We start from the raw sequence: 19,729 nt of genomic DNA, 5'->3' as shown, positions 1-19,729 counted from the left end.
TACAATGGCGACGGAATTGCCGTTTTCCCAAACTCCCGTCTCTGCTCTCCACTCTGACACACCAACACTCTCCTGCACCCGTGGGTGGTCTGGTGGTCTGGTGTATGCGCAGTTAAACTGGACGTTTTACTGACGTTAAGGAAAGGTAATAGCGGAAAGGACTATTTTACTTGCCGGTAAAGGACACATAGTTTATAGTTTATTTCCCACGGCATTTAAGTGCCCCTCTATAAACCCTAAACCAGAGATTAACATAATAACATAGGTTTAGGGTTTAAATAGTGGTGTTTATTAAACATAACTGACCCAGATGTTGATCTAAGTGCTAACCTGTGTACAGGTTTTTGTCAAGAACACATTATTGATGATTCCAATGCAAAATTACAGCACCGTGGACCACCGGAGTAGATCAAAAGTTCCCGCAGTATTTTGATGACGGATCATGTGTAATTGAGGGCCAATCACATGTAAGTGGGCGGGCTTGGGTCTGGGCGAGTAGCTCACCTCCCCACTGGGTGGAGACAACACACCGTGTTTACCTTCAATAAAAATGAGACCACCTCTGGCACTGACAGCTTTAATACAGAATGATCAGAGATAATAATAATAATACAAATATAGAAAATGTCCACGAATGTGTAGTCCTCGACACACTGAAGGAAAACTTCACAATGTCCATCATTCAAAATCACACCCAAGCAGCTCTACCCTCATGGTGATGGAGTTCTGCCATATTCTAGGAATAATCCTGATAAATCTGGAGAATATCGGAGGGTAGATATAATTTTTCACATGTCCGTTGTTATCTGAGTTTCCAGTGAATGTCTGAAAACAGAAGAAGAACAAGGGCGTTAGATCACTAACAGTGACTTCAGCATGGACAGGCCCCATTCATGAAGTGACCTGTGCTAAGTGATCTTAGCACTATCAAGTGTAAGGCCTTGATAGTAAGATATGCACTGTGACCTGACCCCTCAAACCACTTTCAAAAGGGGTCAGGGACCCATATGGCATGTAACGTGTAGTCTAACCACTAAGGCTAACCACTAACCACTTTTTGTTAGCACTAACCACAAGTTGTGTTAGCAGTCCAACCTGCTTCCTGCAAGTTTCAGCTCCAACCTAAATCTAACACACTCCCTATAATGATTTGTCCTCAGGTTCCACATTGGCCCCACATATGGATGCCCACCAGTGATTGGTCAGTAATGGGACCAGAAAGGGTTAAACATTGGCTCCATCTGGGTTGTACACTAGTTGGGACCCGTATGAGATTAAGGTGGGCAGCAATGATGGAGGAAACCCAACTGTATCCCAGTAAAAACATATGTAGAAACCCACTCAGAGCCCATGCCCACCTTGAACCCACCTAGCCTTAGTTCTACAGTTAGTGAGCCCCGTATGAGCGTGTTGGCTGGGTGTTAGCAGTTAGCCAATTAGCTGCTGTTATCTGCTGAGCATCCATCATCAGGCCTTATACGTATGCCTAGATCACTGGATGTTGTAAACAGGGCCAAATGGAATTTGCTGGGGTCTGATGGGGAGTACCTTCTGCTCACAGTCCTCATCATCTGTGTACTTAGTCCATCGCTTGCCATCATCGCTGTACTCCAGCACATACGCCGTCACAAACATCTCTGTGCCTAGACTCTTTGCTCCCTGGGTCACAATTCCTGTGATCTTCTTGACCACCTTCAGTTCAATCTGAAGCCATGGCTGCATGTCATTGCTCTGTGAATGGAAGAGATTACCAGAATGTGACGGATAACTGAATTTGGGGCTTGAGTGTGTATATAATACAGTTTGTGATGTATCTGTACCTTGGCTTGCCAAGCATTGACAGACCCTTGTTTATCTAGGCGAGCAAACCAAGGGTGCCAAGAACCTGAATACCAGTTGGTGGAAACAGAACTGGCTGTGATCTGATGGTCTTTGATAACATTGCGCTGCATTCCCAGAGGCACAGAACATCCTGCACACATGCAAGTAACCCTTGTTACAGTGTAGTCACATGAAGCGCAAGGTACATTCTCTGTTGTTGATTTAAAAATGATGCAAAAACACTGAATGTGTTTGATTTCCCCCCTTACCGTCTAACTCGCAGCCGTAGAACTCCATGCGAACAGTTGCATAATTATATGAATGGGAAGGGTAAAGTCTTATAAATCGTCCAATGATTGGTGGGAAGAAGATGTTCTCCTTTACTTCGTGGACTTCTTTGTTACCTTCAAAAGTCTTTGGAGAATTGAAAAAGGCAAATCAGTATTTTTAAAAAATGCAGTACAATTGTAATGTAAGGTAGTATGTGCTGAAGCAGCCACTCACCTTTCTGGCAGCTTTACTGTCTCCCTTGTAGAAAATCCACCTCTTGCGGTCTGTGCTGTAGGAGACGGTGTAGTTCAGCACAAAGTGAGAGGTGAAGAGTTGCTTGGCTCCCTGCGTGGCTACTTTACTGATCACCACTGGCCTTTGGAAGTCCACCTGGACAGCACAGCACAGTTACATCTTCATGTAAGTGACTACTGTACTTTTTAACATGTCTGCGATCATGGTGGTAGAGGCCTTTAGACAGTCATTATGCAACAGTACCTGAATCCATTCTCCTGACTTTGTTGTACTCCAGGCATTGTATTTTCCTGTATTGTGCAGTCTGGCCAAACTCGGCAGCCAGTAGCCTTGAGCACAGAATGAGAGGGATTGCATTGTTAAATTTGGTTGTCATCAAGCTTTCTGAATTATGTAATGTGTTAGAAAAGACAGTGAATGTGGGCCATACTTCTACTGTCAGATGCTGTTATTTGGCTGTCTTTCACTGTCCCAGAAATAAGACCAAGAGGGTGCCCACACACTGCAACATGACAAGAAAGACAAAAAAGAAAACTTTCAAATAAAAAAATGCATAATTTTAAGTACCGAAACTCATTTAACACGTCAAGTGCTCACTGTAAAAACTGTCTAACTTGTGATGGTTTATATAACGTAGTGAGACGAAAGAAAGACCGCCAGTGGGTTTCATTCCCAAGTCAAAAACACCTTGCTATATCAGAAAAAGTCCTTGTGCAAGACTCCCAACATTACATTCACCTAATTCTGTAAAATGCCACAAATTCTGTATGTCCAAACATTTGTGAACACTCATTTGCACCCATTGCTGACGTGCAGTGGGTGTAATGCAAATGCACACGCACAGCTTGTCTGTAGCGAATGCTATTGCCAATAGAATAGGACTCTCTGGAGCAGATAAACATGAAGCACCATGCCGAATCCAGGTGTAGGCTAGAGGAGTATAAAGCCCCCCAGCATTGAGCTGTGGAGCAGTGGAACTGTGGATGATGATGAAATGATGATGGAATGATGATGGAGCTCCATTCAATGCTTTTGAGATGAGTTGGGACGTTAGGAACGAGGTGGGGTGGTGATCATTCAACATCCTGACCTCACTAATGCTCTTGTCGCTGAATGCAATCACATCCTCAAAGCAATGCCTCAAATCTAGTAGAAAGCCTTCCATGGCAATAGAGCCAGTTACTCCAACAAAAGCAGGATAAACTCTTTTAATACCCTTTGCTGTGGGAAATAGCATTGAAGGAGCAGGTGTCCCAATACTTTTGTAGGCTTAAAATGAGAAATAATAACTGAACAATACCATTGTCTAACACTAAAAACAGGGTCTGCATTCCCCTCTGCTGAGAGATTCCAATCTCAGACTCCAGTAGCCACAGGCCTGGCTTTGAAGGCCACATCTCCAGGGTTGCAAAATTCCCTGCATAGCAGAAGCAGATGCAAAGGGGACAGTTAGTTATTAAAAAAGTAATTAATAAAGAATTTCCCAAAAAATGAAAAAAACAACAACAAAACAAAACAGTAACAACGAACCTGGTAAAAGTGGATAGACGGCCTGTCGTTGGTCATGCGTGTGTTTGTTTAGGAAGGTTTGGCCATGAAAGTGAATACTGTGGAAATCTTTGGGAGAGCCCATGTTGATAAGATGCCACTTTACCAGCTGTTTAGTGTACATGCGCAGTCCTTTAAGACTGTATATAATCCCATTGATAGCTGAAAAGACATACAGAGGAAAGAAGAGAGCAATAAGTCACTAGTCGGGACCTAATCTATGGGTGTGTGCGTTTAACCTGAACTATTGCGTGTGTAAGCTTGCCCAGCTGACGGTCACTGTTTTTGAGGAGACTCCTTGTTGTGGTAAATTACTCAATACAGAAACAGTCATGGAAATTACCATCTGGGTAGAGTAGTAATATTTTGCAACCGTATTATGGTTGTCTATAAAAAAAAGCCTTGTGTCTCCAAAAGCGTATAGACACAGGAGAAGGACAAACACATTCTGAACTTTTAAGAAGACAAAGTAACAAAAGTATGTTTGGACTATTTCTTTTCATCTAAGTGATTAATAATATCAATGGATAATTGATTGTTTGGGCATGCTAACCAGACGGCATCAGCTCATTTGCTAAGATTGCTAAGGGGATTTTTAACTTCTAACCAGCATCTGACTAGCAGTTTGCAGGTATGGTTATCACCTATTAAAAATTAGTTTTTAAAATATCCAATATTATGGCATTGAGATCAAAAGCAGCTATATGAACACATAAATCTTTGATCAGTACCATGAAATTTATTATTGTTGCCGAATTCTGGGTCTCTGACAGCTTTTCTCTCAGCCTTCTCAAGAATCTCCCGGTTGTTCTCATAGTACCAGCTTTTTCTCTCATCAAATGTCATGAAGAGCAGCATGAAGTCTCTTGAGTCCATGGAATTTTCATTCAGCGTCCCCTTCCTACAGACCATAAGAGGTCCAATTAGCCCGGAGTGTATATCTCGTTCCTATATGGTAGAAGAAATCAATTATTGTTAGCCAAAATGAATGCTGGGATTCAACAAGGCGGAGGAGGCCTCATTTGTACTTACAGGGTTCACTCCAGAGTAGTAGGCCCATATCCGACAGTCAGATTCGCTTTGTAGCGGTCCAACTTTGGCATTTACTGTCCACATGTAGGTGAAGGTTGTGTTGGGTTGAACTGCATCATCCTGCCGGTACCAGTAAGGGGATTCATCTTCATATTTCAGTCCCTCCATATTCTTCCCATACGACACCCCATTGGCGTGCATGGAGTACGGACGGCTGGCAAGATTCCTGAACACTATCTAGAGTGGAGGACAGACTGCGGTTAGGCTTTATTGTAGATAGAAATGTTAAAGTCAATGAAAGGTAGTATTTAAGGAGTAATATTTACATATATGGTTTCATCAACTTCAGCCTTAATGACTGGGCCCAAGATGCCCAGATGTTCGTCTACTTCTCCCCGAATATAAGGGGTGGTAAAGGAGCTGTCCAAGTACTCCCTGAACACCACTTTCTTGAATCGTGTGGGTCTCTCATTTTGTGAGGATTTATCCTCCCTCCTTTAAAGTAGAAGACAAGACACAAGCTAGAATCTCCTCAAAAGAACCACGACAATAACAGGTAAAAGTCTTAGGACACTTCCCTGAAACCAGTGACTATGTAGACAATCCTGGCACTGCTGATCTACACTGTAAACCTGCCTATAATCCCTTCTTAATTCCTTGATTTCAATGTTTTATACAAGCAAATGAATAAGAACTTCAGAGCGGAATTTCAAAAGGAAATCTATCCTAATCCCAATGGGAGGATTTTAGTCTACAGTCCAAATCAACAGTCCAAATCAACAAACTGCAGTGCTGGGGGGTCAGAGTCCAGAACAGTTTAGGGATGTTTCTACTGACATCCACCTGATTCATCTGTAACTTGTCATGTTTAACTGGTTTGTTAAGAGCAGGAAAATCACCAGCATGCCTAGTTTTAAATGGCCTATCTTAGTTTCCAGTGCATGTACTAAGACATTTGACTGGTACTGGATATCTTTCTGAATCACAAATTTGAATCCCATCAAACACACAAGTGTGGAACTATGTACATGATAACATAATAATAATATTTGTTTTGATACAACTTGTTATTGTTGTAAAATAAAAATCCATAGACAATAATAAGACAATACCTTTGCCCATAGCCAGCATAATCCCAATCCACTTCCTCAGCAGTTATGAAGTAGGCTCTGGCCTTGCTGCCAGCCATTTGCAAAGAATATTTAGAAGCTTTATCAAGCACAATGCTTTGAACGTCTCCCTGTTTTCTGTATGGATCTTTGTACTCAACAAATTCATACTCCTCTGTGTTATCTGGGATGTTCTCAAAATCATAATCCTGCTCTTGTTTGGGAACATATAAATCATAGTTATTGAAGTCTGTCCTGGGCACTCCTATGACTATAGTCTTCCCTAACAGACTCTCCTCACTAGAGATGGGCCTGGTTCCCCTTGGGTTTAACACTGATGGAGCAAAACCTCGTGGAGAGAAGCCCTGTGGAAAGACGGCACTGCGAGGCTGAGGTTTGTAATCCATCCTCTTTTTTGTTCTCATGCCAAACCCTTTCACTGGGATCACCCTTTTTAGATCTTTCTTCTTCTCTTTCTTTAAGCCACTTGATGCGTTCGGATTCGCTATTGGTTTGTCTGTAATGTATTTTTTTATGTCATTTGGCATCTCCATTGGCACCAGCTTATGTTTGCCCTCATAGCTCCAGTTTTCTCCTTGTAGATCCACGAGGCTGGTGAGGATGGCCTCAGTGTTGTTGCTGTTTTGCAGATAGATGACCCCGCTTTCTTGAATCTCTGGCATGGCCTCCTCTGAACTGCTGCTTGGCACTAAGGTGTCAGTGAGCAAAACATTGCTTTTTTCCCCTCCAGCATCTGAACCATTACCCCAAATGCCATTTGACAAGTTCTCTGAAGACGAAACAGTGGACGTGTCATTAGAAAGGGAAGTATTTTTCTGGCTTTGAGAGCTGGACTGCTCTAATGAGTTCCAGTCCTTTCTGACTTGAAGTGTTGTTTCATTATATGCAGGGAGGGACTCAAAGTCAGCTGATGTCATGTTATGAGTCAGGTTTCTATCCTCACCCAATTCAGAGTCCTCTTGGGTGCTGCTGGATTCTAGAGTTTCATTATCTTTCAATTCTGGCTCCAACTGGGTGGTATTTAATTCTTGAATCATATCCAGTGGAAATTCAGAGTTCTCTTGGGTGCTATTGTATTCTTGAGCTTCCTCATTTGTGAATTCGGCCTCCAACTGAGTGGTATTTAATTCTTGAATCATATCCAGTGGAAATTCAGAGTTCTCTTGGGTGCTATTGTATTCTTGAGCTTCCTCATTTGTGAATTCGGGCTTCAACTGGGTGGTATTTAATTTTTGAATCATATCCAGTGGAAATTCAGAGTCCTTTTGGGTGCTATTGTATCCTTGAGCTTCTTGATTAGCGAATTCTGCCTCTAGCTGGGTGGTATTTAATTCTTGAAACTCCTCCGCTGGAAAGTGTAAGTCCACATGTGTGTTATTTAATGCTTCGACTGTTTCATTTGTCAATTTGGAGCTCACTTTGGTGTTGTTTAACTCTTGGTCATTTATTACATTCTGAGCTGTGTTCTCCAGCAGTTCCACAGTGATGTTGTTCGGAGGAACTGGAGATGAGATGCTGTACTCCACTATATGGTCTTCGCTTTTAATTTCCACTTGATTACCGTCTTCCAACAGCACAAATTCTTCTACCTCTTGGAACTCTGTGATATTGACACGGGGGTCAGGAGCAGGCACACTGTAAATAAAGGTGTCACGTGACCTGTCACCATCTTCTTTTATTTCCACAGTGCTAATGATAGACCTTTCCATTGCCTGTGCCTCGGTATTGTTCTCTACAAGACCCTCTGAGGTTTGAGATGCCAGCAGTGATGTTGCTTCTGTTGCCGTTAGTGATCCACCATGACCACTCTGTACTGTGATGTTTCTGAGATGATCCTGAGGAAGTGGAATGCTACTGGAAGTATTGGAGACACTGCTAGACCCACTGGAGTCGTTTAGCATTGTGGCATTAACTGGCTCAGGAGTGACACTGAAATCGAGCAATATCTCTTTCGTGCTTTCATTTCGGACGCTCTTACTTGCAAATTCCTTATCATCAAAAACACCTTCTGACAGGATGGCAGCTGTCTGGTTCTGTTTTGAATGTTCTGGCTTATGACTGGTATTGTTTTGGATCTGATCAATGACCTTAGCTCTACCATTACTGTTTTCTTCAGGCAGTACTCTCTCATCATGATCAAAAAAGGAAAGGTCTAGCTCCTCCATATCAGTTGTTCTGTTTCCTGAGTTACTAAATGTCCTCAGACCAAGATAATCTGCATAAGTGTCTGTGTCTTCGTCAACAACAACGTCTTTGGTGATTGCTGGTGGTTTCATTTTCATTTTGATTGCCTCGCTCTCTTCCTCGGGTTTCCACACAGAATAGGATGCTTTTTTATGATAAGATTCTTCATCTTCTTCATCATCTGTGAAATAGTCTCTAAAGCATTCGACATCCTTAAACTTCAGCCTCACTCCTTTGGTGGTCTCATGTGTGTTCAGTGATGCCAGTAGCCAGATTCCTGTATTAAGACAAGGCAAGAATTTGGTAAAGATTACATGGAGTTGATATGGCAATTGTCATGGTGTTGTCATATGTACACTCATCATAAAAATGCTACCAACCCATGAGCTTATTTTCTTTCTCCATTTCAATTTGGCAAATTCTCACAAATATAACAGCAAAATGTAATTTTGAAAATGTACAGTTAAATTGTTGGTGTAATAAAATGATTTGAACACCAGCAAGGAAGTTTGAAGAACATTAAAGGACTAAACAACATGTACATACTGACCATCATTAGCAATTTTCATAGAGATGGTTTCTCCTGTCATGGGAAATAAACTGAGGATATCTTCTTCTCTGTTGTTTAACTCAAATGTGTGGCCATAAAAGGTGGCGGTCTGGATGCCATCTTGTTCCCCGACACTTGACACATGCCACGTCACGATCTCTCCATTGCAAAACCCCAGGACTTGTCCACTTTCATACACATAACCATTGATGGCTGTGGAAATGTATGAAATAATACACATGAATTAACATGAACGTGATGTACAAAAATGTCTGAACTGCTAAACTACTTACTGTGCATGACATTTGATCTGTGGAACTCTGGGTCAACTTTTTTGACTCGTTTTGGATCACCACAGTAGGTGTTGATGTTTTCATCCAGATACCAACTCTTGTTCTCATCAAAAACTGCAAACATAGCATGCTGCTCCTTGTCTGACCTAAGCTGGGAAAACAAACAAACCAATCACAGTGTTATAAGTTTGCTCTTGCCTGCATTATGTTAATGTAAATTCTGCATTATGTTACATTTAATGTTATCAAACCATATTCTGAATCATCGCAATCCCAGTTGTTAATGTAGAGGTTGGATTGTGTAGTTGATAACCCCATAGCGCTGTACAGTACTGTGTATCAGTAGGAGACAATACAGCACAGATATCTTGCTATTTTACTGATTGATTTGAGAATGAGAATGAAGAATAGCTCATACTGCTGTATAATGTTCTTAGAGAAGACCACCTGGTCATTTGCCCCCAGTTACTTTGTGTTTTACACATCTTATCTCGAGTAACCATAACATAAAGTTGGAACTGGATACCTGGACATTCCTGGTGTTGAGAGACTGACTCTTGCAGATGAGAAGTGGCCCGATGAGGCCAGAGGCGATGTCTCGTGGTGTGTTCACTGCACTGTGGTACATCCTGGTGAGACATCTCGAGTCATTTTTCAGAGGCTCATCCTCCTCAATGACTCGCCATACGTATGTGTAGGTCTCGCCTGGTTGCACCGCATGGCTCTGGTTCCCTACCAGATAAAGTAAGATGTGGGGGGTGGGGACAGGACACGTTAACGTCACTGTTAACGTCAATCCTGTTCTCTTTTCAACAAATGTCATGTTTACTCAAAGCTAGGAAAAAAAATATTAATTAATAAATAAAAATAAACATGGCACAATTTGAAATTAAGAAATTTAGTAAATGCATAACATTGTATGGTGACATTACCATGAGTTTTCTACAATAAAATTATCTCAACTGAATTCAGTTAAATTCACTTCAGTTTTACTGTCATTATACGTTTGCATGTCATCGTTGTCATGCAGAAACCTTGTAACTTTTTCAGTTTTTATACTTTTGACCTAATATGAATCTGGCTGTGGTTTTTGCACAGTGTCAAAAATGGTCCAAAATAACTTTATAAAATCGTTTAACATCGACTTCCATTGACAATATACAGAAACATGAAAAGCTTGTGATTGTAAGACTGTGTAAGATCTTCATATCAGGCTCAAATTAGTATGACACACATGTGAAAAATAACAGTCACTCTGCTGACCTCCCTCAGGATAGTTGGCTCCTTCAGCTGTTTTATCGATGGTCAGTCCATGAGGGTAGATGCTGTATGGTCGTGATGCTTTGTTTTTAAACACAATCTGTGAGCACAGACAAACAGTTGATCAATCCTGCCTTGCGGAAGTGCCACCAGCCTATAGTCCCAAATCAATAGATGCATATAGAGTCATGCCATTGCCAGGCTATGAACATGTGCATTGCTGTAGTTCTACTTACCGTTATAATGTCTCGGATCTGTGCTCTGATCACAGGGCCGAGAATCCCCACCTCCTTCTTCCTCTGCTTGTGCTCTGCTCTTTCTTTAAATGTCTCGTCCTTGTACAGGGTGAACACTGCCTTTTTGTATTTCTTGCCTATTCGTTCTGAACTCTGTTTTAAGTATGTAAACCGGAAATCCCTGCGTGAGAAGGAATGAGAACACCACGCCGGTTAAATCATCCTACACAGCAAACAGTGTGTTCTGTCAAGAAGTCATTTAATGCTGCTGGGTGTGTATACCCGTCCACGTTATCTGGCATATTTGGAGCGTAATCCCAGACGACCTCCTCGGCTGCTATATAGTAAGTCCACTCCTGGCTCTCTCGTGACTGCTGGATGGTGAGCTGTCGTTTAGGTGCAGGGAACTTCTCACACATGTTAACGGTCAGGAAGCCGTGCATTCCAGCTGAAAGGGTTAAAAGTTCATTTTAGCTGCTTAGAATAAGCAACACTATCATTGTATACTCATCTTCGTAATCTTTGTCTACGTAGATATAGCAAGCACTTATTTATTAGGAGCATCTGTACACCTCTTTCTCCTCTTTCAGGTTGTGTAATCATGGTGTGGGGAATGTTATCTTGGCACATTTTGGACCTGTTATTACCAATCAATCATTGCTTAAATGCCACAGTCTATTTGAGTACTGTTGCTGACCATGTGCTGACCTTCATGGCCACATATATCCTTAATCTAATAGCTTTTTCCAGCATGATGATGCATCATGCCACAAAGCAAAAGTCTCTCAAACTGGATTCATGAACATGACAATGACTTCAGTGTTCTTCAGTGTCCTTCCCAGCCTCACCGTCTGAATCCAATAGAACAAAGAATATTTGGGATGTGATAGAACTCTAGGTAGAAGTCTGCAGGAATCACAGGATGCAGGTCAACATGGATCTGAATCTCAAAGGAATGTTTCCACCATCTTGTGGGAGAAAGCCTGGTGGGAGGCTTTACCCACTATTAGTAGCGTTTCTTGGTGAGTGTATAAGATTAGATGAGGTTCTATGGTTAGTCTTTTAAATATGAATGCTGTTTTTATGTGTTTGGATAACAATAATAATAAGTATAATAAGTAAAAACTTTACAGTAATGTAATTATTTTCATATTAATATGTATTGCATTACATCTCATTTCTGCCACTGCTCTGCAGAATACAAGAACTATGCTTCATGAGATACTCAAATTTTCTTAAAAGTGATCATCCATCTGTAATGTACATGCATGTGTCAACTGACTAATCCATCAGGCTAATCATGCTCATCTAATTATGCAAATAGTACACTGATGTAAGTCTTCAACTACACTGTTAAAAGGATAAAATCCTTGAGCAACCTTTGGAGGTTCTTCAATTTGAAAATGTGGAAGAAACCTTTTATGGTACTTCTATGGTACTACTAAGGAACCTCCAAAAAATGTTGAAGAAAAAGGTCTCTTGAAGGCAGCTTTAAGAGATGTTCTGCCATAGTTTCAAACTGAAGAACCTCCAAACAGTCCTCAAGGATCTTACACTCATATACAGTGTATACAGACTAGGCTAAGACACTTAATTCATTAAGATTGTCTTTGGCGTTTGTAGGTTTTCAAACAGCATCAGCTATTCCTCATTTGCCTGTGTGTTTAGCGAAAAGAGTAGTGGGCCCTTTAATCCTGTGTACCCATTGCTCGTCCTTTCTAAATAGAGCAGTAAAGGGGGCCATTGTTTTTTTTTTTACCTTGTACTTTTAAATTGCTACAGACTTTTAAAAAGTAACATAGACATGAAGTATGTAGTGAGGTTACCTTTTCTAGGACATCATGAATGAAGTTAACCCACTATACTTTGGCTATTAATTAAAAAAAAAATTCAAATGTAATTCCCATTTCCATTTACACACAGATGTTCTTTAACCAATGCATAACAGAAAGCATCTCTGTTTCTTTTTAAAAAAATATCCAGACACTCTCTCACTGTCTATCAAAAACATTCTGTCTAGCAAATCAGCTATAGAAAGGGCAGAGAAAAAGCACAGACAAAATAGAAAAGGCAGACAAACGGCTGCTAATTCTGTTTTCATCTATGACACATTTTCTTCTGTAGAAGACAGCACATCATACAGCACCAGGAACCACACAAGGAAGTCTCAGAACTCTCAGATTACTTAACAACTCAGTGCAGTTTGATGCAAGTGTGTGATGATTTAGACATGCAGTTTGAACTGAAAGTATATCGTGTTCTTCTCCAGATCTAAGTGTGTGCACACAAGTAACTTTGCTATTACTTGTTAGCCTCGTAGCTCCTGTGCTGATCTACTGAGTCTGACTGGCCAGAACTGGGAGAGACGGTAAACTACAAAATGTGACTTTTTATCATTGCAGTGTGAATCAAGCTGAATCAACGAATCAAGCATGTTATTTAAACTAAGCATTAAACATGAAGCTCAGTCATACACAAAAGAACATCCTCAGAGTTTCTGTATATTATTATTGTTCTTTGACATCATATACTACAGCCATTTAACCAGGCTACAACCATTTAAGCATGGTTCTTTGAGCTGAGGTTGCCTTCACTAACCCGTTCTTTAAGAATATAGGTTCCTATGATAATCACAGGAAGGCCTATCAGGGAGGTCTTACCTTCAAGGTGTTTGCTGATGTGAGAAGAGAAGAGCCAGCGTCCATCGTGGACTGCAACCATCTCTGCGCTGGTGGCTGTGCCACTGATGATGCCAACCGAAGACACCTTGTGCCCACCTTGCTGTAGAACATGCCCATTGAAGTGCACAGAGTAAAGCTCCTGCTCAGAGCTCATACCCAGGAAGTGCCAGCTTACTTTGGAATGTGCGCACACACTTAGATCTGGAGAAGAACACGATATACTGTCAGTTTAACCTTTAAAAATACATCTGAAGGAAACATTGCAAAGAACAAAAGCAACATGTATCATCAGTTTAAACCTTCAATTAATAGAATTAATTAATTAGAACTGTGATAAGGAAAAATAAGGTCATCCCCACAAGAGAATGGCTAAAATGGCTAGAACCAGGTGCAGCACATCAGCTGCAGATGATTAGAACATCATTAGAGGGGATTCTGGAGGAGCCTGTCTTGTTTAAACCTCAGACATTACGTAGGGGGTGAGTAGGATCACAATGGTGAGATCCAAAGAGCTCTCTGAGGCCTTCAGAAAAAAGCTTGTAGATGGGGATGTTTTTCAGAGGTTTTTTCATGGGGTGTCCTTATTGTGTTCTGTTGGATGTTAAGGATCATGTTATACCTCTGAGGGAACATTTAAGCTCATTTCAGACATGCACGGTAACCCAGAACCTTTCCAGTCATTACCCTGACATAAACTGTCCATGTCAGTAGTACTGGACACTACCTGGTTCTGCCAACCCCCATAGTAGAAAGTACTGATAATATCTGCATGAGCCCATGTGTGAATAGAGCAGATCATTTTCTGGAGAATCCACAGTGAGTGGGATGTCGATGACACTTAAAACCAAGATCCTATGGTACTTTTTGCACTATATCAAGCATTACACAGGTTCTGCACCGTTCCTAAACCACACAGCATGTCTAACATGGAAAATCTCTGACTGAATGCTTCATGTGTGAAAGGGCAACTGTCCAGATAATGTCCAGTCATGATTCTCCGGAGTTCATATCTGAAAAAGCTTATATATTATTTGTGCCTTGGGGAATGAAATGCATCCTTTTTAATATGTCACACTTTTCTATTCAAATACACTAGACTTTGAATGCAATTTGAAGTTGGTAAGTGAAACATCGCTTCTTTATTTATAAAGTTTTTTTTAGTCTTAAGGGCTTAACTAACCCGGGACAGAGCCATTAGTGAAGCCATTGATGGTGTATTTCAGGTTCTCTTTAGTTGGAGGGCCTCCTTTGCTGTACCAGCTGTTGTTCTCGTCGAACACCCCAAACAGCAGCACGAGCTCTTGATGAAACTGGATCTGATTTCCAGAGTCACTGAGGCTGCCTGCAGAGCAAAAGCACATGCCACGCTGACCTTCTGCATAAACACTCTTATCTCTGACACTGGGTCCTCTGATCCTCAAAAGGGTAAAGCACAGGGCAGATGTTGCAACTCACATTTCCCGTAATACCCTATAATGCATAATCATGGATTAGTGACAATTTCCATAATTAATAATTAAGGAAATTAAGCTACTTACCTTTCTTACAGATCAGCATTGTGCCAATCAGGCCTGTGTTGTAGTCTTTGACGATGTCTTGGTGGGAGAAATACATGTAGGTGACACAGGGGGGGTCTGTTGCTTTCGGGACCACATCAGAACTCACCTCCCAGGAGTATGTGTGCTCTTCGCCAGGCTTAATGACATCATCCTCTTTTTCAAAGTCAGAGGTGTTGTCAAAGTACAAAGCGCCTGCAGGATTAAAGATTTGGAGTGACAAACGTCAATGTTTCGCCAAATGTTGGGTCATATTCATCTGAGGTGGCAGGGAGAACATTCATACCATACACTGAGGAACAGAATCAGATCTGTGAGGGGTAAACAAATGCTCATTCTTGCTGTTGTTTTGGACTTGGTACAACCTGTGGTTAATATGTACGAAAAAGGTAAATACACCTGTTTGTGCTTGCAGTTAGGCAACTCAGAGTAGTTACTCAAGTTGTGCTGAACAAATAGCACTAAAATAATAAACTGAAACAGTCTAGGAAGACATTATAATGTGCTTATAAAGCATTAACTAGGTAATTAACTAGTTATTATTACATTATTTGGGAAATAGGCTGAATTAAGTACTTGTAATGCTCTTATGAAGCCTTATAAAGTCGGTCTAGGCCCTGCTTAATAATGTAGTAACATGTAGTCTATTAACAACCAACTACTGCATTGGTGAGGCTTAATAATTGCATTGTAAGGGCATTAGAATGCCCCCCATGCTAAGGTGTTACCAAATAATATACAGCAATACATCATCTATTATATTTTCAGATTTTCCCCAATTTAGTTATTTCTAATTCCCACTCAGTAGCTCGGACACCCTCTGTCGCACAATGCCATGAAACGCTGCTAATGCAACATTATTGGACGGCACCGCACGATTGGAGGAGAGCACTAACTGCCAGTTCTGCTACATCAGCTATCAGTCAGCTGCGCTAGATAGCATTGCACGAAGTGATGGGGGGGAGAGGGAGGGCAATTCTACTCGCTCAGAGAGAGTGAAGCCAATTGTGCTCTCTGGGACTCCAGGCCACAGACGGCTGTGACATCACCAGTGATTGAACCTGCGGTCTCCCAGTAATTGGGCCAGCATTGTATTTATATTGTGGTCTTTATATGAGACAGCATAGAATCACAATATAACTCCAGTATACTGACCCTCTGACTGTTTTCCATAAGCGATACCATGCGGGTGGATGCTACATGGATGATCGGCCATGTTTCTGAACGTGACGGTGATGATGTCATCCTCTTCACCTCTCAGAGTGGGCCCCAGCAGCCCTTAAGACATAGTTATTCATTATCTGTGAGTCTGTGAGTGTGTTGGACCTTAAGCAATGTTGACACTCACGTTGACATTGACGTGAGTGTCTATTGCAAGTGTTGTGAGTATACAGTGAGATCATGTTAAAAAGAGAACGTCAGCCTTGAATCAGTGTTTTAAATACCTGACCACGAGGGATGAGTCTTGGCCTGCTTGAAATGTGGATCGTACTCCCTGTAGACTGCTTTTCTATATGTGGGACTACCCCTGCAAAGCCAGGGAAATAACCACAGATATTTACAGGGAACTGTACAGTACAGGTGCAAATACTTTTACACATATTCGAAATTGAGTTACGAAGCTAATATTAGAGAAATGCAAAGTAATACAAATAAACTAATAAACAATACATTGGGATTGTATGTGTGAGTGTGTTCGTCTAATCATTTCCATTTCCTCTCCTTGAGGAAGTCACCCACAGTTACCCTTTAGTTCCTAGTTTATCCAATCAGTCCTTCATTACAGTAAATCAGGTGAACTGCTGAACAAATCCATACAGTGTCTGAAGTTCACAGAGAAGTCAGCAAACAAACCTATATTTGCTCCTAATCTACTTATCAATAACTTTACTGACCAACAGCACATTCTGACTGCTAGATTCATGTTCAGTTGTATTTGCAGCGTGCCATTTAAAATGCATTGTTACATATATTTGATTTATTAAATTGACTTGACTTAGTCTAAATTTTTACACTTTTGCTACTGAAAGAAATAGTTGTAAACAATGTCTGTGACTTCCATAGTATAGATGACACTCTTCAACATCCCCACAACTTCAGCACATTAATAATCATTGTTGAGCAAGTGCCTTGCATCTCCAGTTTTGCTGTTTTTTTTTACTTTTGACGTAACGTGAATCTGGCAGTAGATTTTTGCATTATGCCAAAAAATTCATGATGAATTGACCAATAAAAATGCTGAAGAATGACTTGGAATAAGACCTTTTTACACTGACTTCCACTCAAAGTTAGAAAGCTTTTTTTCTATTTTAAAGTTGCTGGTTTGGAGAGACAAGGTCCCCAACCCTCAACCTCAATATATTTCTAATGGACATGGTTACCCAATCGTAAGAGGGGTAATATTAAAAGCCATTTTACAATTTATCTTATTTAATTTCATCAGACTGTCATTTCATATGAAACCCTATTTTGCTGAATGAAGAAGATCCTTATTCTACAGTTAAAACACTAATAAAAAAATCATCTTATAGCAGAAATATTAATTATACGCAAACATCATGATCTAAAAGTATAACTAAAATAAAATTAACCTAAATTAAATCAATTAGTGATCTTGCTTCAGACTATTCAGATAGACTCAGTACCTCTGATTTCCATTAGCGTTGTAATCCCAGTTAATATTCACCGCAGCAATATAGTAGTGCCTCTCCACTGCTGTAGCACAGCCAGTCAGAAATGTTAGGAGGGCCAAAGCGCAGGGAGCCTCTGGCCTGGAGTAAAGCCTCATATCTCAGCCTGGAAGCCCCAGGTAAGACCCGTCTGTTCTAAAGTGCAGAAGCTTCTGATTTCTCAGTAAAGGCCGCAGATAGCTTTATCTCTCCCTCCCTCTTTTTGTCCTTTCTCTACTTCCACAGCCAGACACAGACACACACCCACCCACACACACACACGCACACAGACACACAGAGTTTCAACATTTTGTCCCTGGGCGATGAACTATGTTCTTTCGTCATCACAAATCTGAAACCACATTGTTTATTTTTAGTCATTAGTCGTAGCTTTATTAGAAAGTACACACACAACCTTCTCAAACATATCAAAGGCAAAACAGCAACGTGCCAATCCAGCTTGTGTTGCAGTTGTCACCAATGTCTTGTTGGGTGAAATACGTATAGGTGACACCTTATCTTTCGGGGTCCTGTCAGGAGTCAACTCACTGCCTGGAAGAATGACGTCATTTTTTTTTACAGAGGCCTTTTTAGAGGCCTAAAAGCTTAAAGGTTGGCAGTGCCTAATGTTAACATTTCACCAACTGTTTAGTCAAATTTAGTGGATAATATCAGTCTGAGATGAAGGGATATCATCTACATTAGACAACATTAGAGGATACGTCAAATCTTTGTAGCAGTGAACAATTGATTTTTTTTTATTTTGGACTGCTGATTATATTAGGGAAATAATGTACATCATGTTCCTGCAGGAAGACAATTTTTTGAATGTTATCATCCCTAATGGTTACTAAGAACATTCACTCTTAGAAAGACAATTTAGGTGCTTGAATGCTTCTTTTCCTAATTAACTGATTTTTCACACAAATGGAAAACCTTTTCTATATGGTTCTATGTACCAGCAAAAGGGCTTTTCACTATTAGTACAAGTCGAAGAATCCAAAAGAATTATGCCTAGACTATACAGAATAATGAACAATGTCAAATGAGGGGCATCAAAAACTCCTCATATAACATTACCCAAGTAAGGTAACCCCTTTCTTCCACAGGAAATACCCTAAGCTGAACACACAGTGACCCCCCTCCTAAAAACGAACAAGTACAGATAAAAAAAAAAACTTCATCATCAGTAAACCCACAACTCAAATTAATGATGGACATTAAAATCATTCTTAAGGCACAAAATGATTAATATACCAGCATGCAAAATACACAAGTTGTGTAAGGCCCCTTTCCCTACCAGGCCCCTGCTGTGGCAAGAATGACAACAAACACTATAATTATTTATTAGAAAAGCATGTGCAAAGCTACATAAAGAAAATAAATAAATAAATAGTGCGGATCAAGAGGTTCCTACTTCCTGGTAGTTGCTAGGCTGTTGCTATGTGGTCTCTAGGGTAAACTGTTTTTGCTAGGTGACCAGCAGGCAATGTTGCTAGGTGGTTATACAGTATGTTATGTCTTATATGCTAAGTGTAATCTAGGGGGTTGTTGTAGTGTTAAGAGATGATTGATAAGTGGTTATTAAGGTATCCCAGGTGGTTGATGTGGTATCTCAAGTGGTTGCTAAAGTGTTAAGGTATCCCAGGTTGTTGATGTGGTATCTCAGGTGGTTGCTAAAGTGTTAAGGTATCCCAGGTGGTTGATGTGGTATCTCAGGTGGTTGCTAAAGTGTTGACAAGTGGTTGCTGTGGTACCCCATGTTGTTGATGACAGAGTTGTGGGTTCGATACCCAGACTCGGCAAGCTGCCATTGTTGGGCCCTTGATATAGGCCCTTCAGCCTCTCTGCTCCCCAGGCACTGCAGCATTGGCTGCCCACTGCTTCGGCACATGTGCTCACTGTCCACTGTGTGTGTTTCACTGATGTGTATGTGTATGTGTTGACTGAAGCTAAATTCCGTCTGTGTCCAACACAAATGGTAAATATGGTTGTCTTGTTGTCTTGTCTTGTTGGTTGGGTGTTACTGGTATTTATGTATCATCGTGACATCAGAAGGGTGCTCAATCTTTGCACCCCATTAATTCTTTTGGAAACAATTTGGGGAAAAAGGATGTTGCTACACAGAAACTAAGCGTCCAATCAAAAAGCTGTGTGCTTAAACGATTGACACAATGAAAGCGTATAGTTGGAATGGTGAAATCTCGAAAACGACAGGGTTACTAACGTGAAACAATGTTATAA

General features: G+C 40.8%; 1 protein-coding gene across 1 annotated transcript; it reads right to left on the bottom strand.

The window, feature by feature from the left end:
• Positions 1-599: 599 nt before the first annotated feature.
• Positions 600-17,604, bottom strand: f5 (coagulation factor V). Its single transcript, XM_072685205.1, has 26 exons — positions 17,462-17,604; positions 16,262-16,344; positions 15,972-16,094; positions 14,799-15,011; positions 14,441-14,602; positions 13,240-13,461; positions 10,862-11,027; positions 10,580-10,760; positions 10,347-10,443; positions 9,610-9,815; positions 9,084-9,234; positions 8,791-9,003; positions 8,155-8,517; positions 6,039-7,725; positions 5,253-5,421; positions 4,927-5,163; positions 4,626-4,842; positions 3,877-4,056; positions 3,647-3,763; positions 2,777-2,848; positions 2,590-2,675; positions 2,326-2,481; positions 2,091-2,235; positions 1,821-1,972; positions 1,549-1,731; positions 600-825 (listed from the first exon to the last, which is right to left on the bottom strand). Exons 1-26 carry the CDS (start codon positions 17,602-17,604, stop codon positions 679-681), a joined length of 5,871 nt encoding a protein of 1,956 aa, XP_072541306.1. The 3' UTR covers positions 600-678.
• Between the last annotated feature and the right edge of the window lie 2,125 nt (positions 17,605-19,729).

This window comes from Salminus brasiliensis, chromosome 8 (assembly GCF_030463535.1).
Source record: "Salminus brasiliensis chromosome 8, fSalBra1.hap2, whole genome shotgun sequence".
Classification (NCBI taxonomy): domain Eukaryota; kingdom Metazoa; phylum Chordata; class Actinopteri; order Characiformes; family Bryconidae; genus Salminus; species Salminus brasiliensis.
Note: the sequence above shows the minus strand (reverse complement) of the source record. Positions and strands in the feature narration are given on the sequence as shown.

What these genes read in the sequence shown, in the direction of transcription:
- f5 (XM_072685205.1), bottom strand. Translation starts at nt 17,604, where the DNA reads ATGAGGCTTTACTCCAGGCCAGAGGCTCCCTGCGCTTTGGCCCTCCTA. An exon ending in AGATCCGAGACATTATAACG is followed by an intron (nt 10,444 to 10,579) that starts GTAAGTAGAACT and finishes CTGTGCTCACAG; the next exon opens with ATTGTGTTTAAAAACAAAGC. An exon ending in AACAGCATCTGACAGTAGAA is followed by an intron (nt 2,676 to 2,776) that starts GTATGGCCCACA and finishes TCTGTGCTCAAG; the next exon opens with GCTACTGGCTGCCGAGTTTG.